Source organism: Chroicocephalus ridibundus, chromosome 1 (assembly GCF_963924245.1).
Source record: "Chroicocephalus ridibundus chromosome 1, bChrRid1.1, whole genome shotgun sequence".
NCBI lineage: Eukaryota > Metazoa > Chordata > Aves > Charadriiformes > Laridae > Chroicocephalus > Chroicocephalus ridibundus.
This window is the reverse complement of record NC_086284.1, coordinates 113,771,947-113,798,406: the sequence shown is the minus strand read 5'-3', so window position 1 is coordinate 113,798,406 and position 26,460 is coordinate 113,771,947. Positions and strand designations below refer to the sequence as shown.

At 36.6% G+C, this 26,460-nt stretch overlaps 1 protein-coding gene across 1 annotated transcript in view; it reads left to right on the top strand.

Annotated features, from left to right (window-relative positions):
* Positions 1 to 26,460, top strand: part of ROBO1 (roundabout guidance receptor 1) — a 740,954-nt gene that overhangs the window by 92,878 nt on the left and 621,616 nt on the right. Inside the window, exon 2 of the mRNA XM_063347718.1 lies at positions 609 to 749. Coding sequence (XP_063203788.1) covers positions 662 to 749 — 88 coding nt within the window. The 5' untranslated portion in view covers positions 609 to 661. The remainder of the gene's footprint in view (positions 1 to 608; positions 750 to 26,460) is intronic.

The window sequence follows — 26,460 nt, the reverse complement described above, 5'->3', positions numbered from 1 at the left end:
AGATTTTCTTCCTTCATAAGATTCCATTTTCCTGCCAGTTGGATGAGAATGTTCTGCCCCTAAGAACACAGAAACTCACCAGAAAGTTACGTTAACTGTTCAAGTTATTCCTGGCTAAAAATATCCCTAATCCTCATCCAGCAAAATACCGTGTCATACGAAGAAGACTAGTGTAAAATTTTAACCCTGCTTGTATAGAAAGCTGAATAGTGTTGAAGCATTTTCAACTTAGGCAAGCATTTAAGTATTTCCTTGAACTGGGATGGATTAATCCCACACTGAATATCTTGCCAAACTGAGCAATTTCTTTAATAACTTGGGTAATGTGACCAAAAAACATGCAGCACTTTAAAATATACATGTGCGCTATGGGGCTCCTCATGCCTGCCTTTAAAACATCTGTTTTGAGGTTGTCTGCTCTGCAAGGGTAGTTAATATTCTGGTTGTGGTGTACAACTTCCTAATTGTTAGAAAATTTAACTTTATTTTAATAGCTAAAACTGTATTGAAACCAGCATACTTCATAGAGTTACACTGGGCAAAATTGTTTGGAAGTACTTTGCATTTATCATTAATTTGTCCGTTCTTCTTTCCATTGTGTATTGCAGGTACCATTTACCTTAGTGCTGCTGAGCTGGTGTAATGCAAGGAAGGGCACATCATGAAATGGAAACATTATCCTTTTTTGGTCATAGTAGCTGTATTCAGCCTTTCAAGATGCCATCAGTTACTGGGTCAGCTCATTCCAGGTAGGTACCTTTTATTTAAACAGAAATATTCATGTTTTTATGAATCATTTTTATGTTGTCTGTGTGCATATGTGCGCGTATATACCTGAGGATCTCTCTCCATGTATTAACGTGTGTGTGTGTGGAGTTAAGAAATTTGTGAGCATATCTGCATATTTAAAACATAGAATTTATTAAGTACTGTATTGTCTGTGCTGCAATGAGTTTCTTTTTTTTGATTGCAATGGAAAATATAGAAAATGAACGGCCTGAAAATACAAGTACAAGAAGGTTTAGGTGGCTGTTAAAGCATTCCTTTGATTAGCACTGTTGGCGGAGGGAAGAAATACAGAGTGCAGAAACAGACTTGAATATCAAAGAGAATAGGAAATCTATAGAGAACCTTCCTGAAGAAAAAGGAAAATAGAAGCAACTGTGAAATAGCTGAAATGCAGTGTTTTCAGTGAAGTCCTAGAGATCTGAGATCGTAGTGGTGCTCGGGTATGGCAAGTCTTACTAGCGCAGAGAGGAATAGTAAGCGTGTATAAAAATGGCAAGATATCATCCAATTTGAAAGAGAAGGTGGTGGTAAAATAGGTAACCTGTATCCCTTCAGTGAACAGTGGGGTTTTTTTTAAGTGAGATACAAGAAACGAAATCTGGTTTGTTGGGTTGTTTTTTTTAAAAATAAATCTATAAAAACAACTTCTGAATCATATTCAATATTTGTTAGGAAAAACCCAAACAAACTTTGATCAGTGCTGCTAATAATGCACAACCTTTCAGTCAAATGTAGGAAAACACAATAGACTCACAAAAAAAGGAAGTGACATGCTGATGGTTGTTTTTTCTGCTTTGCATCTGAATAATAATGTGGAAGACTCTACTGGCTGGATTTCAAAGTTGAAGACACTGTGCGTGTAGAATTTTGTGGCTATACAATTGTTCTCCATATATCTGGAGGTCACTAGTTTAAATACAGGCTACTGAATGAAAAGAGAAAGGAAGAGGGTTTTTTCTTCAAGCGTTTTTTGACCTATAATGAATGGTGGCTCAGGGAAAGTAAATTAAGAAAATGAATTGATTTCCCACCTCCTCAGCCCCCCTCCCCCCCCCGGTTTTGTTGGTTTCAAATGCGTTATGTAGGAGATGCAAAAAGACTCCAGAATAAGTGAAGACGTAAGTTAAAATTATCATTTAAAAAGTTTGACCTCGGACTTCAAACGTAATTTCAAAGCAATTTACCTGTCACAAAGACATCTACTGCTCTTTTTAAAAAGAAAGCCTGCAGATCCAAATGTATTTGCATGATAGCTACCTCCATCCGTTTGCATTGGTTTCAATTTAGTCATAGTTTTGTAGACTCTACTAAAAAGGCTGTTTGCATTGTATTACTTTTTCCATCAAATTAGTTTCAGAATAAAATCACAGGTGGCATTCTGATTTTGTCCCTGCTTTGTAATATTCATCACAGACCTCAGACTTGAACCAAGAGATTACTACTTGGCCAGACATCAGCATGCTCAGCCTCACTGGCAGGGTGCCAGGAGTGTGATTATCACAGAAGATCAAATACAACGGGATATTTTTTTTTTTTCCTTTAAGCAGTTCATCCCATTCATTTTGCTCTTTTCATGTCTTTTCCTTACAAAGGCATGCCTTTCTTCTAATTTTTTATATTTTTCTTACTGCACAGAAAGAGAGAGACCTGTGCAAAATCTCAAACCCTTTCCTCCATTTAATAGGGGAAAAAAAATAAATAATGGTTCTTTGGAATTCTGCTGTATCCATAAAAAATATCAATAGAGCAATAGGTAACAGCTTTTTCTGATGATTGCTAAGAGCACTAAGCAGCTAAAACGCCTGTGATCATAGTACTACTAAATTGTGGTGGTGTTTTTTTTATCTCAATAAAACCCATGCTTTCAAAATAACAGATTCAACTACATTATTTTTAGATCATGTTATTAGAAACCTTTAAAAAATTAAACTTTATAGTTTCAAACTCTCCAATTCTGTCTTATCTAAAAAACTGAAAATTGTTCTAGCTTATAGATGACATAGCTTTAATTTCATATGACAAACTCTCAGAAATGTGTTAAAGCTTACCTTCAGAACTGGAATTCTCAACTTCAGTAAAATGTGATGAATTTTAATGGTAGTCTTATAACTTTGAAACATTTATTGTGGGTTTTGCTGAATCTTTTCATATATTCTTGTTGAGTCTCACTCTTTTGCATATGGGGTCCACAGGGAAGTACTGTCTCTCCCCTTTATTAAAATCACGGCTGAGCCTTTCATCTCATGTCATTACATCTTACCTCTAATTCACATATAAAATACACTTGCAATTCCACTATGGCTGTCTCCTGAGGCATAAAGTAGCTCTGCCTTGGCACATCTTTATTTAATCAGGGGTTGAACATTATCTGGGAAAGATGCGATTTTTCTTTCCAGTTTCTCTGCATATTTAAAAGCTGTAAAACTTGATATAGTTGATTTTAAAGTGCACTGATCTAAGAAAACATGGCATTAACTAATGCTATATTATGTTTAGATGCATATGTTAAGCTTTATGTTTTCAGTTAAGTCATTGAAGTCTTTTAAAGTTACCAGTTACTACATTGTCGAAAAAACATAGAACTGTAAATCCCACATGCAGCAAAAGACTTTAATAATTTAAACTGAGAATTATTTTTTTTTTTACATGAATAGAAGTGAGCACAAGCTTTCAGATTTGTGGTCTGTTAATAAAGATAGTAGGAGCATTCCTCATGGATTTGATTGGGGTTGGGATCAGGTCCTTTAGCGGGAGTATTGTGGAAGTGACCTCCGTCTGAACTGGAACAGGTGCCAGATATGTGGGATCTAGTCAACTTTGAGCTTTACAGAGCTATCTGGACAAAGAAAGCCTTGGAAATCCATGGAATGACAAATTTTGCATAGTCCCGCTAGATTATTAAGAGATTTTTGTAACAGAATTCGCTGTAGATCTTGGGGAGAGGAAAATGAGGAGAAAACCCCTTTTGAATCCAGATTTTAAAGAAATTTTGATAGAAGCTTGTAGACCTCTGTGGTCTACAAGTACTGTCTCTCAGTACTTGAGCAAAGACTGATGTTACACTAGAAAGCCTGATATATTTCCGTCATTTTCAAGTAAAAAAAGATTGGTTTTCTGATAGATTTTTTGATCTGTGAAGTGCACTGTTTCTCCAGGAAGTAGGTTTCCTTTAGGAGATGCAGATATATAACAACGCATAAAATACATAAAAAAAACATGGTAAAATGTAAATTTGAGAAATATGTTTCACTGGTGTAAGTTTAAAAAAACCAACCACAAAACAAGCCTCTCTGATAATCATAGAAGCTTGCTGAAATCCTGAAGAGAACCAGCCTAATACTTCTTGGCTTACTAGTGAAACACTATATTCATTCACTATCCTACCTTGTTTGCCTCTTTCAACAGGAGACAGTTATTATTCATAATGAAACTTTCATAAATGCAAATTGTCTTTTTTCACTGCCTGTAACATGCTAAGGTGTAAGCAATTATTCTTGGAATCTGAAAACTCTTACATCAGAGTTTTTGCCAAGTTCAGTAACATAAGTAACTACATTGTTTGGTGTGATTTTTAAAAATCACTGTTAACTTTTCAGTACTCAAGATTCTGTGATCTGGCTAGTGAAAACAAGATTTGTAGCTTTCCCTCGTCACCTCCTTGTCAAGCTACTGAGTTTGTTGTCCGAAAATGATACTTCTGGTTTATACGTGAGATTGATACATTTCGACAAGAAATCCTGTATTCCTTCGGTTTCCCCTGCAACCTGTGAAAGTACCTTGAAAAAATGGTTCCTAGCACTGAAAGTTCTTCATTTGCTGCTTCATAAAGAAGATCAGTGTCTTGTGTAATGTAATGTGGACTCATTCATTCTTCTGTACTTTTTAAGTGCCTGAATGAATTTTCAATCAAATATCCAAAATAAATCTCTCATTGGTCTGAACGAGGCATTGAATAGTTCAGGTGAAGAGTTCAGCTAGTTTTATGGTTGTGCGGGTTTTTCTGAGAATAGTGTGTAAAAAGAAAACGTTCAGCCAAACCCAACCCAACCCATAGTTTAACTGTTGACTGTCTTTTGTCACAGGCTCAGAGGCAAGGAGAATTGTATGCTCAAATTCCAGAGTGAAGACTCATTGAGCTAAGGAAATGAAGTGACCAGTACTCCCTTGACACTTGTCAAAGAGAAGGGAATATGGATTTAAATTCCTTCAATTGGGATGTACTTGAGGATAGTTTTCACCCTTTCTGAGCAAGTGATCCAACAACTGAGCTCATATTTTTAAAAGATAGCAGTTTTGTTGATTATAATTTTGTATTGTTTGAAAGTAAAGTGGTGTTCGTAACTATTTTGTCATGAGCCACTAAGCATTTCAGAGCACCTGAACAGGAAAGCCTAGCTTGTAGGTCACAGGGGAAATAAAGAAAAAGATAGACGCCAAAACCTTCAAAACTTACGTAAAGCTACACCTTCTCAGGAACAGAGCTTTAAGTCTCAGAGGAATGTTAACTCTAAAGACGGAAGGACATGATTTGACAAGGTCAAATTTTTAACCATAGGTGCCCAAATTCCATGCAGATTCCACTTATTCTTTCATTGAATCTGAGCCCAAATGAAGATAACCTTTAGCTATTTTTGATTAAAGACATATGTATAAATATAAGACGGGAAGCGTGTAGCTTTGATGTAGGAACACTCATAGCATCATGGAAAAAAATAGGTTAGAAGGCACATGGAGGTCATTTAGTCTCCTTTTTTTGCTCAAAACTGTGCTGTCTTCAGAGTTAAATCAGATTGCGCAGGGCTGTGTCCAGCTGTATTCTGAGCACCTCCAGGAGTGGAAATTTTATAAGCTCTTTGGACCACTCTCAAGGTGAATCTTTACTTCCATTTAGAGCCAGATGGAACTTCTTGTATTGTAATTTGTGACCCTTGCATCTTGTCCTTTCACTGTGCATTTCTGAGGAGAGTCTGGCTCTCACTTCTGCAAAACTTTCTTTAAGGTAGTTGAAGGCTGTAATTAGACCACTGCCTTCAACTTCTGTGTGCTAAACCAAACCATCTTCTTTAGTCTCTCCCAGTATCTCGTACGCTCCAGCCCCCTGACCATCTTAAAGGCTCTCCTCCGGGCTCTCTCTGATTTTTCTGTTTCTCTCTTGGGGTGAGTGGCCCAAAACTGGGCGCACTCTTCCATCCGCAGACTCATGAATGAAAACTGAAGAGAGCTAATCCCCCCTTGACCTACTGGTCATGCTCTCACTAAAGCATCCCGGTATGTTGGTATCCTTCCCTGGGTCAAGGGCACGCTGCCAGCTCAAGCGCGACTTAATAACCAGGACCAGAGGTTCTTCTCTGTCATGTTCTTAACTTTCTGTCGTGTAACTTCTACCGTAAAAAGGAACACGTTGGACGACCTGTTCTGTTGACAAACAGTAGTGGCAAGAAATACCATGTTTTGGTGCATATTCTTCAGTGATTTTGTTTTCACAGGCTTTATCAAATGTCACTCTTGGCCATAAATTACATTTTTGTGATCCTAATTTAATGTAACTGTGACAAATGCATCTGTAAGTGATGTGTAGCAAGGGATGATGATTTAATGTATTGTTTCCAGTTGTAAGTGCCACCAAGTTTGTAGATTGTGGTATTCAAGGTCGAATTCAGAGAAAGCAGACAGGCAGTTTAGACCTTGCTGGGGTCAAGGAACATGTGGAAAGATGTGTTTCTGTCATCCACATCCAATTAACTTGAAGCAGACAGAAAATATTCTTCAATTCAGATGTGAAAAAAGAGGGGGGAAAAAAAGAAAACAAACAACCCAAAGCCACCACCACTCACATTCTGGCTAGCCCCTACAAAGAAGGGGCTCTATTTTGACAGATTAAATTAAATAAAAATTTAAAAAGAGAAGAACTGGCATCTGTGCTCTTGTAAAGACCTTGTTTCTGATCATGTCTGCCTCTTCCTTCTCTCTTATCCCTGCAATGTGCGTAGGCGATGCTCTAACCTCTTGTAGACAGGAAGCAGTACCAACCGAGATCATGTAATTTGACCACTGTATATACTTATGCACGCGTACATGCATGTGTAAGTATGCATAATGACATACAACTATCAGTCACTAACTCTTAAGACTGAAAAGTCATCTTGCCTCATGGACCATTCAGGTTTCTTTGAAGTACAAGGTAATACCATCCTTGCAAAATATTTTTTTTTTTCACTGACATTCCAATATCCCAAAATTCATTAATTAATGCTAGAACACATTATGTTATGATACAATGTATTTTTTGTCAAGGAAAAATGATGATGTTTTCATGGTGTGATATTACCATATATGATTTCCATTATGACTGTACAAACAGGATTACTCAATAACACGAGAATCATTTCTTGTTATCAGAAAATGGAAACTGTGTAGTAAATCTTGTATACTGTTTTCAGTTAATTTACCTACATAATGATCATGTGATTTATCGACTCATCCATCCATGCTGCTAAAAATACATAGCTGGTTTTTTTCTTAATTTGGAATATTGTGACTGAATTTGTTCTGACTCTATCAGATATATGCCAGCTGATTTTTACAGTTTTGTCATTTACCCATCTTTTTTTATTTTGATCTACATCAACACATTTTCAAAGTACTCAGATTGTTTCAGATTTGTTGGCTTAGTGGTGTGACCTTAGGTTTTCCCTGTTGTTTTTTGTTTTGTTTTTTTTTTGTGGGTTTATTGTGTGGGTTTTTTTTAACTCCTTTCCCTGCCTGGGAGGATGACAAAGCTTTGTAATTCCTAATAGTAGAATCGTTGTGCCTGGAAAGAGGATGTATATGAAAAGGGGAACAAAAAAATAAAAATCCCAGCACATGCCTTGCCTTCCAGAGATCGTCACTGTGTATGCTGAGGTCTTAATAAATAAAAAGATTGCCAGCTGTACTTCAATTCACAGCTTCTTTATTAGCCTTTAAAAAGAAATAAATAAAGCATGACGCTTTATTTAATTGTCTGAATAGACGGAGACAAACCAAGAGGCACAGTCAGCTGCAAGAGACTTAATGAAGAAATCCCTATTTTTAATCTAGCTGTAGAAGACACAACTCTTCTGCTTTGATGATGTGGCCTTTGTGATGAACCTGGCTGGAAAACCACATGTGCTGCACTGGCTTCCTAATTAAGTCATCAAAATGCACTGGAGCAAACTGAGTGACTTGCGTAGACTAGTATAAGTAATTTTAGTTCCTCTATTGCTTGGTTAATAGAAAGTGGCACTGTTCTAGATTATGACTGATAGAGGTTAGATGCTACAGCTGCTGTTATTGTGCCTGCAGGTAGGCGCCTTTATAAGCCGTTTCTGTGCATATCTAAGAAGGCACACTTCGCTTTGTTTCCTTTTCTTTTCTCTCACTTTTCAAGGATGTAATCCCAGAGGCATTGCCTCCATTATTATTTTTTTTTCCTCTAGAAGCCTCTGCCTGTGGTTTTCCTCAAAACGTACAGACGTTTTGGATGCACTGACAGAGCATTCACCAAAACTGATCTCAAAATTAAGGTTTTGGGAAGTCTACCCACTAAAATAAATTAAAAGGTAAACAAGAAGAAAAAATTTCAACAATGATGATCGTTGTCATATAAAAAGGTTTGCATATATATGATGAGGAGGGAATTTCTGATATGGGCTTGATTGGCCACTGCTGAAGATTTTGTAAATGTGTAGACCAGATTCTGAAGCTTCTGTTGGTAAAATTGTTGGTAAACAGTAATTTCTTGGTTCATGAATAGTCTTACTTGAAGATCTAAGTTTTGTAGAGACAAAAATAGGCTGATTATGAGAATAGCATAATAAGTTCTTGAGTATCTATCATAGGCATTACAAACTTATATTGAAAACTTTCTTAGTCTATATACTGCAAAACTGATACTCCAAAATTGGTAGCAAGGTTACCTTACAGTCATTGTCATACAGCAATCTAAGAATGCATTGCTTGAATTCTCTATAAAGATCATGTTTTGTATGGTTAATGGAGAAACTGGTATAAATGCTATGGATATATTTGTAAATAATATAAATAGAATTTTCACCAGGAGTTGTTCTACCTATATTAAACATAACAAGAATAAGTGCTTCTTTACATAATTCATCAATTAGCCTGAAAATAATCTTTGGTTACAAAGGTAGAGTACAAAATGACATAGAGTCTCCATTGAATCTAATATTTATTTAGATGATGAATCTGTTAGAGCTTCAAAGCAATTTAATGTCTTTAACATCAATTATAAAACTAATTTCAGTCATATCAGTGAAAGAATGCAACAATTTACAAGGGTGTTTTCACACTTATGACTACTCAAGGGGTTACTGTAGGCATATCTACACTTGCTAATTTATTTTTCAGTGCTGTGAAACAGAGTGTCTAGAGATGCTTTATTAAATATTTTAATAAGTGTCGAACATATTTGCAAATTTCTGCCTTGACAAAGGGTGATTTATATGCACCTGTATCTGCATATGCAGAAAAAATACCCTTTTGTCAGAGACTGCCACCTTATTTTTTCACAACCTAAACAGGAAATTACTGCCTTTTGTCTAATCTGAATTTTAAATCAAAGTGGAACTGGTGAAAGCAAGCAAGTATTATATTTTAAGCTTTTTTTTTTTTCCAATGTTCACTGTTCTGTTAGACTGACAATAAGTATTTATGCTATACCCATGATGGTGTTATCAGTACAGCAATGTGTGTGTGCAGCCTAGTTGTTGTGTCTTCTTTATTCCAACTGTTTTTTATAGCATTTTATAAATGTTTAGAAAAATACTCTACTTTTCTCTGTGGTTTAAAATCACCACCTATTATTTTGCTCCAGGGATAAACTTAGATATGGCCCATATTCAGAGAAGTCAATATTGTATGTTTGATAAATTAAACTGTATAAGGCTGCAGGTACCGTGACTTTCAGTGAGTTTCTATTTTTGTTAACACAGCTTAAATATTTTTCCTACATTAATTTAATTTTTGTACACTAATTGTCAAAATAACATGTCACGTATTCAATGTATGCTACTACTAAATCAGCCAACTCTCCTTCCTGTGTTGTATGAAAACAAAGAAACACCTATCCTTTACAAATGGTTTTTGCTCAAGGCATTGTTATAGGCTACCATGAAGATAAAAGACCCCTTAAAAGTGCTGCCAAGCACATCTGGTTAGCCATTTACTGCTAAGTTTCCATGGTTAGACGTTTCTTTAATTATATTTTGGATGTGTTTTTTCTTTGTCTTTTTTTCTTTTTTTTTTTTCCCCCCTCCCCAACATTACCCAAAGGGTAAAATTTAATTGATATTATTTAGAACTTGTTTCTTAAATCAGATCATAAATGACTGAGGTTTTGAGCCTACTTTATTTTGACACGCAGCTGAGGTGACCTCCAAGGTCACACTTTTAATATATGAAAATAAAAAGGCAGTTAATGGTACGCAACAAAAGGATGCTTTGTTTTCTTCCTTTCTCTCTCCTGTCTTTGCAAAATGGATCGGTTATGCCCTTCAGGATTTTATTCACTTACAGTACTCCCTTACTCACAATACAATTAAACAACTTCCAGTTCACTTTACATCCATCTGGCACTTATACGTATAGGTATAAAATGAAAGGTTCTGTTCATATACAGTACCATTTCAGAAAACATGCTTTGTTATATTCACTAACACTCATCTAAAAACATAGCACAGAGCTAGCATAAAATTGATTACTTACATTTTTTTAAAATTACTTAATGTTTAACCATGTCTTCCTTTAATTGTATGTTACACTAAATTTTCTAGGATAGCTTAATGCTTGAAATTTGGCACGTGCTCAGGCTTCTTTGCTGATTTGGCATGTAACAAATAAACAAGCATCACAATTTTGAAAGATGTGATGCCCATGACCACTTCTATTCAGCAGTTTCCACCATCTCCTTTTGCCATGTGTCTTAAGAACCTGTTTGCTTAGGAGTGGTAGCTGATAAACTGGATTCTGTCTGATTATTAAATCAGGAGTAAGCATTGTGCTAATTTAGAATGGGATTTAGCCGAGAGGTTAGAGCCTGTGGATGTTCACAACTACATCTCCCACTGAGGAAGACTGGGAAAGAGTTTACAGATGTTTAAGTAAGAGCTAAATCACCTCTTGGTTGCATATGTTTGGTTGCCTCCTTAATCTGTTGTCTCCTTACTTGTACATGGATTTGTTATTTTCCAGTTCCCATTGGTTTATTTCCTACATTTGACTATTTCATTTGCTTTTATCAGTTGTTTATAACATCTCAGAGTTTTATCCATCAGTTTTTAATTTATTTACAATCTGAAATACCTGTGATTAGCTTTACTATAAACTTTAGGTTTACTTCAGCCACCTTTGCACAAAATAACTAACATCTGCTTTGAAATTTCAGCACTTTGGTGGCCTGCTTCTGATGTAGCAATCATGAGGGGTTTCTGTTTTTGAGGTGGAGCTGTTGCAGGAGAGAAAGCTTATTATGTGTTAACTTTGGTTTTGCATTTGGGTTGAACAAGGTAGTTTGGATTGGTCTCCTAAGTTAATCACGGCAATCTGCTATGCAGATCAAAACCGGTGTTGAATTTGATGGTATGCTGTCCTAAACTTTCAAAATATACAGGCAGTTTTGAATTTGAACTAAAATGTGTGAAACTTAGGGCTGGGAAGAGGACAATGATTACTGCCTACCTTCCTTGTTTATTTTCCATTCCTTTGAAAAATACCTTTTTCAAAACTCTGTCCTTGAAAGGGCTTGCTGCATAGAGAGGTCAAGATGTTAAGTTAAGTTCAGCTCTTTCCAGCATTCACACAACTTACCCGAATTGAGCTCCCTGCTGTCACAGCTTAGATTACTTCTGGGACCCGAGCTAGCTTATTTAAAGCTAGCCTGGGACCTTGACTTTGCATTGCAGTCTGCTGTTCTTTCACTGTCTGCTGTCTTTATCTCATAGTGCTGCTTTTCTTATGAGACTTCATGGTATTTTATCCTATTGTAGACATTTTTAAGGTTATAGCATAGTTTGTAAATGAAATTGGCTTCTAATTCCTGGGTCTTTTTTAGAAATATGCCATTATTAAGGTTTTTGCCCCCTGTGGTTTTTGAAGGAATGTGCAGAGGGTTTTTAAACATTACAAGAAAAAAGTTGCGCATGCTTTAGCAGGAAAGACTGAATCATCGAGTATTTTAAAGGAATTAAGTACAGTGAGAAAAAGGATGGTCTGAGGTCAGTCGTAGTTTATGAAGGTATTCAGTCAGTGCCAAGTCTGGCTTTGAGCTCTGGTTCGAAATAGTTAACCTTTCTATTACTGCAGAAATTCCAATCAATCTATGTTACAGTCACCTTGCAAGAAATAAGTGAAATCCGTGAAATCCCTTGGTCAGCATTTGCAGAACACTCCATTTTGCTAATTCAGAAAGACTGACAGAATGTTGATACTAGAAATAAACCAGTCTATCTTCTTTTCAAAAAAAGACTAAAGGCATGTGTGATATATATGGCTACATAATAACATGTTTAAAATCCATAAAAGCACATTTTTCCACATTTTTTGAAACTGAAGTTAGCTCTAGAATACAACTGCTTTATTGTAGGCCAGTGGTATAAAATCCTTGTTCTGATAGTTGATGACATAAACATTCATGTAAATAACAAAGCATAAGCAATATTTTAATACTGTAGTCCGAAAGTAATGAATCCCATTAAAGGGCCATAAAGCACTTGCGGTCATGATTAAAACTTGCTAATGAATTTACTTCTGTCAGAGTGAAGACTTAGGTGATCTGAGTCGTCTTCTGCTGAAGGCTTTGTTTTCATATTTTAATCTTTAATATATGCATTCGTTCAGTCTCATAAAGGAACATCATGTTTCATTCCTCAACTTTTAAAGACGGGTTTGCAGCCTTTTCTCTGCAGAAATTTTCATTCCCACCTCATGGATATTTCTGTTTGGGCTATCTTACTTCTTTCTACAGAATTTTTATTTTTTTTTTTAGCCTGATTATGTAAGCAAAGAGGAGAAGTAGCATGAAGTTTTTATGCTTCTACAATTATCTTTTCATTTCTTCTTTTCATGTTCAGTTCAGCTCCAACCATAGAGCAAAGTTCTCAATCACTTGGAAAGCTTATTTCAAACTTCAGTAGTGATAAAGCAATGAACTTGACTATATGATTGACGAGTTCCCATTATTAGGACCTACCTTTTGACTGGCATTTGGATTGCAATTTTCCATGTTTCCAGGTGAACCAAATTCATACGTTTGTTTAATGTAAGAGAAATGGTTCGGAGTTGTTTATGGGGTTGGTGGTTTTGTTGTTTAGTTTTGGTTTTTTTCCCCAATAAAAGGTCAGGTAAAAGGACTCTCTTGCCCTTACATGCTCAACATTTTGGAGCAAGAACTGGCATCTTTTTGTCAGCTCTTTGAAAACTTAACTCAAATGTGCTCCAGTTAGGTAAGCCCATGAAATCTCATATGCAGCAGCTAATGTTAGATTTAACATATTAATGGAATCTGCAAAAAAATCTTTCAATATTCTTAGATTGGAAAGGATGAGCAAGACTTTCCCTGTGATCATTGCTCCTGAAGAGTTGGACTTCCATAAAGTGATCAAGAAGATTATCCAATCCTTTGTTCTCTTAGAGTGATGCCAAATAAATTTCCAGGATGGAGCTGCTTCACAGCAGAGCCAGTCAGATAAAAACAACGTGGGAAAAGAGTCAGAGGATGCTTGTATTAAGGAATTGGGAAAATAAAGAGATTCTGCTCTGGAATTTGACCTGAGAGGGGAAAAAAAAGTGGAACAAGTACAGGAAGAAGAAGAAGAGAGAGGGACTGGTGCAGAATGACTGTTACAGTAGGCGCACCACTCCTAAGAGCCTGAAAACAAATGTGGGAAGTCTGGGTCTCATCCTTCACTACCTTGTGCTTTTCTCTGTTATATCGTGTGAAGAGATCTCTACCTCTGCCTCCTTCCAACTACAAGGTAAAGTAGAGAGAAACTCCTAAAAAGGAGCTGACATGTTGCCATTCATATCGGAATGACTCTGGGGACCTACCAGATGCTGTTTGGGAGTTAGGAAGCACCCCTGGACCGCATACTTTGATTCTGAAGCTTTGTGGTTCCTCACAATAAAAGGCAGAAAGAAAGTTAGCCAAGGAAATACCACACGATGAAGCATAATAAAAGAACATCAGAGTCATAAAATTAGATGTTAAGGTTTTCAAGAATTCATCACTAGCATTTAAGTTAAGATAAATGAATGAACATTTTGTGTCTGTTGAGTACATTCACAGCCTGTTTGCTGCATATTATTACCCTGTTTAGTATGACGTGAGGTAGTGCTTCATGCTAGCAGCTCTATGTCTGTACTGTCAAAGCTCCTTTTGCAGACATGCTACTGTGTACTGTAATATTCTCTGTGTATACTAGAACTCTTTTTGCACATATACTATTGTCTTCTTTTTAACACGATTTAGCTTATCTGATAGTAGTGAATGTCTTCATGCTAATAAATTCAGCCACTCTTCTCTCACTTTTTTAATCCTCCTTCCTTCAGTCGTCTTGGAATCCATAAACTGATTTTTGGGGATGTAACAGAAGAGGAGAATTGGGCTGTGTAGAGAAAGACCTATATTAGTACTCCCAGACATCTGTTGCCCATCAGTGCGTGGTGTAGCTCAGAATGAAGGACAGTACGTGTTGGGGTTTGGGCACGTGCAGCTAGGGAGCACGGAGGGCAGAGAAGGAAGGAAGAAAGGAAAAGAAACGCAGAGGGGTGCAGAGGGACTGCAGGAGAAATGAAATCACTGCCAAAAGGATTTCAGAGGGTATTTCTTAAAGATCTGGAATGATCATGGTGGGAGAATGTAAAAGAGGGCTGTGCTTTGTTAGATTTACTGCTTATGGAAGAATTTCTCTTTCTGTAATATCCCCCTGTCTTTGAGTGCATAGTGCTTCTAGAGTGTGGTCAGGGTAATAGTGTAAAGAACTGCCGGATTTATATTGCCTGTCTTGTTTACTCTGCAGCCACAGAGAACTGGAGTCCATCTGTGCATCTGCCACAGGTTTCTTAAGTGCTGCTGCACAAGAGTCTTCAAACAAACTGCCAACACATGGATGTTAATAGTCCACACCTCGTCTCATGAGTTTCCTAATTTGGATCCGAGGACTGCAATTCCCAGCAGCTCTGGCATTCACTATTAGAATGAAACATAATCACATTTTTCACCACAAAAGATTATTAAGGTGTGAAATATTCTTAAAAAATGAGATTTACCCATGTCCCAGTTTATCTGTACAAAATTGGTAGAAACTCTAGGTATTATGGATGGTCGTCCCCAACTCTTTTCCATCTGTATATGGAAGAAATATTACCTTGCTTACATAGGAAAAATGATATTTTCTAGTTATTAAGTTCCGATATTTTGAGAGTACAGCATGCTGTGACAATGTCAAGATAATACAATAGAGAATTCTCTTACAGTCTTTTATATTCTAGCATATCTACTCATTCATAGGCATGATTTTTTTTGTATGTGTTCTGTTTTGTTTACAGGATTTTTTTGGAAAAAATCGTTTACCAACAATTAAGTTTCAGAACTCCAAACGTAACTGTTCAGAAACAGCAGCCTAACAGCACTGCAATTTTTATCAACAAACTTAAGAAATACAAAAATATTTACAAACAAAAGAAAGAATATTTTTTAACAACATCTTGAAACAAGAAATCCTAGTTTTCTTTATACACTATGTCCTTCATTGTATTTTCTAGCACAGTGCAAGGTTGCAACTCATTTGCCCAGACCTATCAAATAGACAGGTTTTTCATCTCTGTGCTGACACTCAGTGTTCTTGATCCATCCAACTAGCGTCAGAGACGCAGATATTTGATGTTGTAGATACTTGCATCTAAGCTGATCACTTGGGCTCTAAAGACTTTATACTCGATAAGGAGAGGCCATTCAGAGTGTCATTTATGTGTCCTATATGCATTTTTGGGGTTGCCTTCTGTAGTTGCCTGTTCTCTTTACTGAAGAAATAGTATGGGTTTACCTTTGGTCAGATGAATCCCATCTTTGGTGTCTGTTAATTCTCTTTTGACAACTGGGCTGCTTGTAGACTAAACAGTGGATGTGCTGTTATTTATCTTGTGCGTGTTTGTCCTATAATTATCCAAATCAGGGATCAAGGCAAAGTGCACTGTGGTTGTCTTGTAGCCCAGGTGTTCTGGTTTTCTTTCCAGGAAAACCAAAGCTTAGGGTAAAGGCCCTTGGTGCTTGCCTGAAGTACAGGTCAGGATGAGGGTGTACTGCTAGCCCCACTAATTTAGACGCAGCGTAGAAGTCTTCATCAGATTTTAAATGTGAGGGCTTTTCTGTTGTCAAGCTGATGAGAGGCCTAAGGATGATATATTACAGGAAAAGTACTTTTCCCAACTTACTCTGACAGCAGCTCCAAATCATGCAGAAGTCTTGCAGCTCGAGTGCAGAGAAGGGAAGTATTTGGGATTCACTGGTATTTTCAAAAGTAAGCAAGGCCATGGGAACACGTCATACATTTCATGGCATTGTTTGGACGTTGTACTGTCAGAAATGAGGAATTTTGAAAGCCTTCGTGAAGTCTTCTGCATCCTTGCATGCTCTTGGAAGGGACTCTGGAGTGAGCCTGCTGAAAAGCTTGAAGCATGAGTCATAAGCTTCGGCAGCTGGATCGGAGCATCTCTGGTCTCAGAAGGGGAAAAAGAGTTATGCCTAGAGATTTAACTCCAGGCACGGTGCCTGAAAATGAACCAGCCTCAGTAAACATAAAAGCTCAACCATGTAAAGCCCAAGGAAATAAATTAGGGAGTAGTTATGAGGGTCTGAATTCATTCCAGCTTATGTTAAGTGGAGACACCTGAGGTAGAGCCCTGCTGCAGCCAAGGTTAAAGTGGGATGAATTATTCCTTGACTACCCGTGTCTCACCATTGACTAAAGAAGGACCCAGTAATGATACTTGGTGAGTGTTCGATGTTAGATCAAATTTATCGAGTCATTTTTTTCTCATCTAGATACCAAAGAGCCTTCTTAGCAAATAATCCAGGGACACTCTCCAGGCTAATAAGTACATTCTCGTTTTCTCTTGAGATGGGAAACATGTATGTTATGTAGGAAATACTACCAACATTGGGAAGCAGCCTTGACATCACTTGCTCTAGTACGGATGCAGCAATTTTTTTCGCTCTCCTCAGATCCCCCAGCTTCTTCAGTTGTCAGGCTCTGCGGTTAATTCTCAATTGCCTTATTCTACTTTTGTCCCACAATGTGTACGTAGTGAGAGAGAGTGTTTGATTAAATTACAAAGTATTTCTTTTTGTGACTACTTTTCTCCCTTTCTTGGGACTTAAAAAAAAAAAAAAAGGTGCTTAAGGATGTAGTTTAAGGAAACAACATAGGAACCTCTAGAGGAAGTAATTTATTACCAGGCTTTGCCTTGAATAATAAATAAAACATTGGTTCACAGTTTTAAAGATGCCAACAAAATGAAATATTGCAAGTAGGTGTTGTGACCGATGTTCAGCCCATGCACTGAAAGAGCTGTTCTACCATGTGAATAAACTTCACAGTATTACGTGTACAGAAGAAAAGAATAGAAAGAAAATAAGGTTTTACATAGAGTTATTTTACTGATGTTTCCCAAATGTTGAGTTTAACTTTATAATTTGCCCTTTAAATAAAATTAAAAAATAAACACCACAAACCCAAGACTAATATCCTAGTTTTGCATAAAGCCAACAAAAAACTGAGTTTAGTTTTGAGGTGGAAATCAACATCTGTTTTGAAAGTTGCTTGGCATTTTGTGTTACAAAATACTATAATAATAAAATAATAAATAAGCAATGACAAAAATGTGTATAAAAACTCAAACTTTTTCAGGTTAAGTTTGCATACACTAATTGCTTCTACCAAAACAATGAGCTCTTCCTGAGGGTATGGTTCCATATATTTTGACAAGTTTTTATGCCACGTTCTTGTGTCTGTCACATGAACATCATGAACTTCAATTGTGCCGGAATAACTATTTGTGGTGTTAGGGAGTAAACCAGACCAGTAACATGATTAGTTTACACAGCAGCCCCGCAACCGATTGCATCTTTATAACGAAGGTAGAGGCTTTGGAAGGACAGACTTGAGAGCAGGATATGACGGCTCTTCTCAGGAGCAGTGCTGCTGTAAGAACTATTTGAACATGGTGTATGAGAGGGGTACGCAGTTTGCTAGAGCTTCCTTGGCAGAGGACAGGGGAACAGAACACTGCAGAAGTAAGAATCAACCTTTGCTGTTAGACAATGTGTTTGCAAGCCTAGTAATTTGGTGGGATTTTTTTTCTTTACGGTAGTTAGAAAAGATAATCAGAATCTTTCATTTTCAAATGGCATTTTAAATTCTGTGTTGTGCTGCAGGTTTTTTTTAATCTCGCTGGTGTCTTAAGGTTGCAAAAATATAGTTGAAAATAGGTTTGGTACGCGCGGTCATATTGCGGCTGTTGCTTCAGGGAAGGACTTCAAAAAAGGTATGGAAAAAATGGATTTTATAATAATTAGAAGTAACATAACTAATTTAAAACTGTTTAATTGAACTAATTTAAATTTAGATTGAGAAAGAATATGTTGGAAGTACTTCATTTTGCATGCTACTTGAAATTCAAAATCAATCCATTCATTTCATAAGCATGAAAGTAAACCCTCATATTACAACTTTACAAGCATATCCCAATTCCCTAATTTGTTGGACATGCAGATACCATTTGCATAGTTTTACATATAGTTATTTTACTTACGCAACATTGTTTCAATTCTTGATACCTTGCTTGTTTTATCATCCTCCTGCACTCCTAACTAAACTTGAAAATGTTTAGGTCTTCTCAAAATTACTCATGATTTCTCATGTGAATTATCAAAGGCCTATGATGTTTATAAAACCCTCTGAGGTGAAATGGAATTTAGAATCTAATCTCTTCCATGCTTGTTTTTATAAATATTTGGCATCATTTGGAATCTAAAAATATTCAGGGACTTACCCCGGGAATTATTGTGGGACAAACAGAGGTCACAGTCCTTTACAATTAATTGCTACTCATAAATTGATCTCATCTTCTGATTAATGACTCAACGTGTTGATGTTAGCGTTTTATTGCTCCTGCATTTTTACATACTTTGTGAATTATAGATGTAGTTATCACCCAGCATTGCAAGCGTAGTAAAAATATACATATTATTATTGCTCTGCTTTTGATACTGTTTATTACACAGACTTCTGCATGAATGATTTTATTTCTCTATTATTAAAAGCCTCTTTAATTTGCACATATGGGAGTCATTGCCCCAGCATGGTTCAGGTGTAATCTCCGTGTTAGAGCTGTAATTCATCGTAGTTGTTTGCTGTAGCAGCCAGTAACCATACCTAAGGATAAGAAATGCCAAATTACTTACTGATTTCTGAAAATTATATTGCGCAATTGAGTCAGCAAATTTTAAACTCTCATTTGAGTAAGGGGGCAAAGATCTCAGTTTATATGCTGGTAATGACAAGAAGGAGATGGATGGCTTTTACTATAGATAACCTGCCATTTTTTGTCTCTTAATTGCTGTTTTTCTGTAATGGCTTTGGATTTAGAGTTTTTCTTTTGGGGTACTGAATGCTGCTTGTGCTGAGCTGTTATTAATGGAGCTCCATAAGACTGAAATATGTGCGGCTGCAGAAAGTCCATTGAGCAATATCTAACTTTTGTTATGGGCTGAGTAGATTTTGGAAGAGAAGAGTTTCTGTTCTGTGAAATAGCTGTGTCCGAGTCTTCGATGTAACATGCACTGAAAGAAAAAGCAGATGACGTGTACTGTGGAACCCTGCTCTCTGAATTTAACGGGGACAAACAGAGCACAAAATACACGCATTTGGGGGTTTACTAGTTAGGGGAGAGGAAAATTGCTAGATAAATAGCTGAGAGTGTTTACTGAGCACATCTGTGAAATTAATTAAAGAAATGCAGTAACTGAGAGGGAAGAGTGATGGAAGTCCTACAGCTTGTATCCTTAGAGCAGCATTTGTGGCACATGCTCACTAGCCGTCAACGTGAAAATTTTGAGGGCAGTGAGCAGCTCCAATATGAGAATTAGAGCTGTAGCCCAAAGGCGAGAGAAAAGGAGAAAGGAGCCCCAGGAATAATACATTTACTTTCAAAGAGAAAAACGAAGTAAAAAGAACATTAACTAAAGGATTCAGCTCTGTGTGATGACATGTCTGGTGACATGAATTAACCTCCAACGTGCCACTCAGGGAGACTTTTTAGTGCTCACAGTGCAATTCGAACATGTCAGACAGCCATTGAGTCTATCTCGGAAGTCTCCAAAGTCACTGTATCTTTTTAATACTTTTACATCAAAATGCATCAGTAGCTCAGGCAACTACTGTGCATTCAGACAAGCGTGCAAAGAAATTGAGATAGTCACATATGAAATATTTCTAAACGGATTCCTCAAGAAACTGTTTTATTAGGGAGTTTATCTGAATTTATTTGAATTCAAAATAATAAGTTGCATACTGTCTCAATTATTGCAGTCATAAGGACTAGAGCAGTTTTAAGAAAAACTGATAAAGAACTAAGCGTTAATATTTACTGTTGAACCTAAACAGGTGTACCATAAAGCCAGATCAATGAATGGATATTATTGTACTTTATGCCTGTAAAAGAAGCCCTATGAATTTTGCACCAGGGTTTGTCATAGAGAAGCTCATCCCATAATTAAAGGGTTATTACTTAGGACAAATAGGTAAATTGATTGGTTGCAAGAAAGTCAGATATAACTTCAAAATACTTCCTTTTTTATTTCATTTTATTTCTCAGATGACAGATTCTGGTGATTATATAGTACATTTTAAAATAAATTCTGGAGGAACATAGGTAATGGTCTAACAGTTACCTGCCTTGTAGGAAAAGATATGTTTGGGTGTTTCCACTCTAGACTGCTGCAAGATAAGGATTAAGTTTCCTTTTCCTCGGAATTCTGAATTTTAGAGGTTTTATTCTAATTTGAAACCAATTTTGGTAATATTGAACTACAATAACTTTTCTTCATGCAGTTTACAAGCAATTTAGCAGGGGTCCTTGGCAGAACAAGGGAAAGAATGAGTTGTCTCTGCACACAAATGTATAATGGATAATATTGCCAAAGTACTTAATCTATATATTACCACATATTTGTATTGGTAATGAAACAATATATGCGCACAGTTTTCCATTTGAAGAATAGATGTTGATTGGAAGAGAGTCCCCAAATACGTAAAATCCCCCATCCATCATAGTTTAAAATGATATTTTAAATTATCTTCTCCAAAAGATCCATTTATTTTCTTCTCCTTAATTTATAGATTTTTTTTTTTTTCATGTGTCATGATTCTACCTTTATATTCCACTTTTCTGGTTTGTACGTTTTCTGTTCTTTGAGGAGCTCTTTGCTTAGATTAGTTTGTATTTGAAAAATTTAATACAAGATGTAGGCATTACACAAAACTCATATTGACTATATTAAAAATCACTTTTTTTTTAACCATATAAAAATCACTTCTGACAGAGAAGTCAGACAAAAGAGTACATCATTGCTTATTACAGGTCTCAGAAGTAATACTGAATGAGTTGATCCTGTGCACCGGTCAGAGGTGCACAAGATCATTATTCTGATTACCGTGTTCTGATCTGCTCTTCTCAAATCACTGCAAGGATCACTAGTATACAGGGCCACAGATCTCTTCTAGGATTTTCCACATCTAGAGGATGAATTATGTTGGAACTAAAATAATTTCATGCTGGGTTAATCTTCTGAAAGTCAGCAACATGGTAAGGAAGCATTGGAAGTTTATAAACAAGCAAAACTCACTCTAAAAGATACCAAATTATGGGATGAGTGCTTTTTGCTTTTATAGACTACAGTAGTGAAGTGAAAGGAGTTCAGATTGGGGAGTTGCCAGATGTTATTGTATATATCAATGGAGAAAGTGCTCTCTCCCTTTGCTTCCTTGTAAATGCAGTGAGGGACAAAGAAGAGGCAGGAGAGAATAAAGAGAGGTCTTTTATCTGGACACTTGCCAACTGTGGAGGAAGCATAATACAGTGGAAAGGCATAAAAAACTGATTCACAGAAGGTATCAGGGAAGTGCCAGGTAGTAAGAAAGTAATATTGATCACTGGAGCTAAAAGCAGGAAAGACTTGGATATGGAAAGCAGAACTGTAAAAAATATGAGAACATACCATCAATTACTTTTATATATCTATTTCTAAAATGTTCACTGATATATAATCTATATAGTTGTTATAAAAATAAGTTTTATGGCCAGTCTGAGGATTCAGAATGTGTTCCATTATGATTCCTCTTAATACTGTCCTGGCACACAGTTCTCACAGTCAGATAACTGATCCCAGTCTGTAAACTAAGCTACCTAATTACTTTGGTTAAAGAAGGGGGGAATCGGCATGCAAATGTTATCCATCATACAGCTTAAGTCTTATCCTTGTATTTTTTCAGTCCACTGAATCAGTGTGAAGTCACCATATGAAAGGAAAGCTCCTTCCAAAATATATTAATACATTATTCATGTTATCTTAATATTCACATTTTTCCCCCAGAAGGTACAAAAATACAGTAAAATGACAAGACATTTATAGGCAGCCTTTCTGTTCAAGTTAAATCCTAAGTACTTCAATACGTCTGTAACATAAATCAGAACATGGTACCCAGTATATGTCTTTGAGGAAATTATGGTTGCATCAAGTTTCGTTAGAGAGTGTGTGTGTGTGCATGTGTATGTACGTGTATGTGCACACACGTGTGTACCAGCACTCCCGGACATCCAAGACCTAGGTTGGTTTTTTGCAACGAAACCAGCCTGATGATATAACCAGCTTGTAGACAGTGTGGACAGTCACAGGACTGTAGAATAGTTCTGGTTGGAACAGCCTTGGGACCTCACCAGTGCAACCTCCTGCTCGACACAGGGTCAGCCACCAGGTCAGACCAGGTTGTTCCTGTCTGTGTTCAGTCACTTCTTGGAAATCTCTGAAGACTGAGCTTGCACAGTCTGGCTGGGCAACCTTCTCCAATGCTTGACTGTCCTCACTTCCAGAAAGAAACATTTGCCTTATAACCAATTTGAATGTCTTTTCTTTCAGTCCATGTCTGTTGTCTCTCATTTTCTCACCACTGTAAAGGGCTTGCTGCCTCCTTAGTGGATCATGGCTTTTTTTGTGTACCAGCATGATAATGTAGGTTTGGCTGTAGCGTCAGAAAAAATGTCCTGTAGCATTTACAATAGCAAGAAGAATCAATCAAATACCTTTTACTGATAATTCTTGTTAATGTTTAAATAGAAACCTGTTACATGGCTTATCAAAATATAATTAGTGGTCACACACAGTCATTCCAAAGTGGGACTGTCATATATCAGAAAGATAATGATACTTTGTTATCTATTAATCCATATTTTTAATAAAAGAAGACATGTACATTATGTTTGGAAGTTGGTTGTATTGTGAAATACTGAACTATCTCAATCTGTGTTATTTTTTCATTAAAATAAATCAAGCAAATGCAGAATTACTACTCAGCTATCACGACCCACTTTCTTATATTCATGCTGTGAAGTTAATTGGGTGAAGTACTACCTCTTTTAGTTTACCTACTGTGGCCACTGTAAGGTACAGGGTGAGGAAAGGCTGATGGGATAGGTGCTTTCATCTGTTCCTTTTAATTCTAGGACTTAAAAGGATATTTCAAGTGAAAGACGAATGTACTCATAAAATCGAGGCTGTGTCTGTGAATGGAAAAGAAATTTTTCTTTATGTTTTTTCTGCCATGTTAGCAGGTGCTTGTAGATTTGTTTCAAATTTTATTATAGTCATTTGAATGTCTTTTTTTAAAGTTAATCTCCAAATAATTATTTAGGATTCCATGTAGCTATGTTTAGTACATATTGTGTTGCTACTGGTTCTATTCACTGTGACAGTTTATGAATAGAGAAGAAAGTTGGATGTTCTTATGAACATTTGGGCTACATGTCTGCATTGTCTGTGTTCTTCCTCTGTGTATGCGGTGATTCAGACTCCAGCGCTATGTCTGTACAGTTAGGGGGCAATGAAAGACTGCTAGCAAAATCTGTATAAGAGATTAGCAAGAAAACAGCCAAGTTAGGGATGTATTCAGGTGTTCAAAATTACTGAGGTGGGTAAAGCACCTAGGAAAAATCATAAAATTGCTGGGATGCGTAATCTGTGCTTGTCTCTACAAACGTAAATATAAGAGGTCGTATTGGATTATTTGAAATAAACTGTCAAATGCAAGCTAGTTCAGCACTTTTCTGGTTTTAATGCCTTTTGAATAGCAAGCAAAGGAGAGTATAATAGCGGAATAAGGAAAACATTACAGAAAGTACTTCATGAATGACATCCAATGGCTGTTCGTGTACATACAGAAATACCTATCATAACTAAGAACCTCAAGTGCTCAATGGGGTGAAAAAAGCAATGTATTTAGTGCATTTTGGAACTATATATTACATTTACTAAAACTAAATCAAAAATCAGTACTCACATTCAAAGGGAAGTGGGATTTTTTCTTTTGGTTTGTTTCTTTGTTTGTTTTGTTGGTTTTTGTGGTGTTTTTATATGTGTGTGTGTGTGTAGTGTTTCTTTTAAGTCACCTCACCAAACAGGGAAGATATATGTCATCCCGGTCCAAGGACTATTTATATTGGTGGACTGGTATACCACATAGTGTGCTAGTATTGGAGTTAACATATGGAGACAGTAGGGTGGATCATACAGGTCTAGAGCTTGACTGATTTCAGAGTGAAAAAGAGAACGCTGCAGCTAAAAAGTACCCTTTCTCCTCATTGCTCTTGCAAGAGAGTTGAGAAGAAGGGGAAGGAGAGCAAAAGAAAGGAACAAAGAAGGGGCTAACAGTATAGAACTTTCCACCTTCCCATGAAGTAATTTAATACCTGCAGTACATCTAAGCTAATTAAATGGACTACTTTGCAAGGGAGCAAACACCCTTGCTTACTACCTAGTACTTGCTTGCAGGTAGCAATTATTGCCTGAGAAGCCCCAGGTACCTTTACTCTAGTGTTAGAGTCAGTATCTGAGCAAGGGAATAGTAAAGATAATCTCCTTTTTTGTGCTTTTTTTGTGCACTTACTGTAAATAAGTATCAATAGAAAGTCCCATGGCTATCGAAGTAAACGCCAAAGAGGAGGAAATCAATTTTGTATTTGATTGTCTACATATTGTGATGAAAGGCTCGATCATATTCTATATAAGTGTTTACATATACTTGAATTTTGCTGTGAAATGATTCAAAATGGCTTTAATAACCACATATTGAAGCTGGAGTTAGTCACATTCCAAAGGTGTACAGATGGGATATGATTGGCATTGAGTGTAACTCTTTTTAAAGAGTGGGCAAGGCATTAAGGGAAGGAAAATAAGTATGATCTGCATTGACACTACACATGGTTCTTCACAGAATAACTGCCCCAAATCCTTAACACAATGATGGAATGCAGCTTGTGCCAGTCATTTTTAGGCTCATTACTTCTGACATGGAGATTTGCTTTATATGTATCTGATGGCTATAAAATGTTCTCGGTTTTTATGTGTGGGTTTGTTATTTGAGGTTTTTTTATGTTGGTGGTTTTTTTTCCCCCCTCCATAATAGTTTTGAGAAAACACAAGCAATAGACCCTGATTGTTTGCATTTGAGGGTTAGGTTTGTTATATATCCCTGTGTGAGCAGTACCAACCCTCCTTCTGTCCCGAAGTTACCTATTTCAGCTGTTGTTTTTGTTGTGGAAGGCATCTGGACAACAGTGTAGAATATTATATGATGACAACAAAGAGATTTGTGAGATTAGTGCAAAAGAATGAAAAAAAAAAAGGGGAAGGGAAAGAGCTGAAAAATAAAGCCAGAATTCTAGCCTCCAAGCAGAGACAAGTCAGTCAGGAAACAGAAGGTAGAAATAAAAGGTTGCTCTTGAGAGAGGAGGGAGGTCACCATGTGTCTGGGTTGCTCAACATCTTCATTAGTACTGAAAAAAGGGGTGTGTATGAGTAGACAGAATTTACTGATGACACCAAGTTTTCAAGGTAACAAAAACAAAGACTGAGTATGATGAACTGAAGAACGATATTACCGTTTTAAGTGACTGCACTAAAATACCAAATGAAATGCAATCTAGACAAATTTGAAGTGATGCACATGGGAAATAAACATTTCTAACGTTACTTATGTAATGATGGATTTCTAGCTGACTATTATCACATGGAAATGAGATCTTGGAGTTATGATTCATAGTTCTGTGAAAATGCCAGTTCAGTGCTCAATAATAGTCAAAAAAAAAAAAAAGGCAAATCAAATGTTAGGTGTTATTAGGAAAAACATACAGAATAAGGCAAATAATATTAATATGCATGTGCAAAAATCTTTTGTTTACCAATGTTTTGAATACTGTCTCAAGTTGGTTCTTGTCCTGCCATCTCTAAAGCATGCAATGGAGCTGGAAAAACTCCGGAAAAAACAGTGGTTATCACAGAACAGAAAAACTGACCCATCA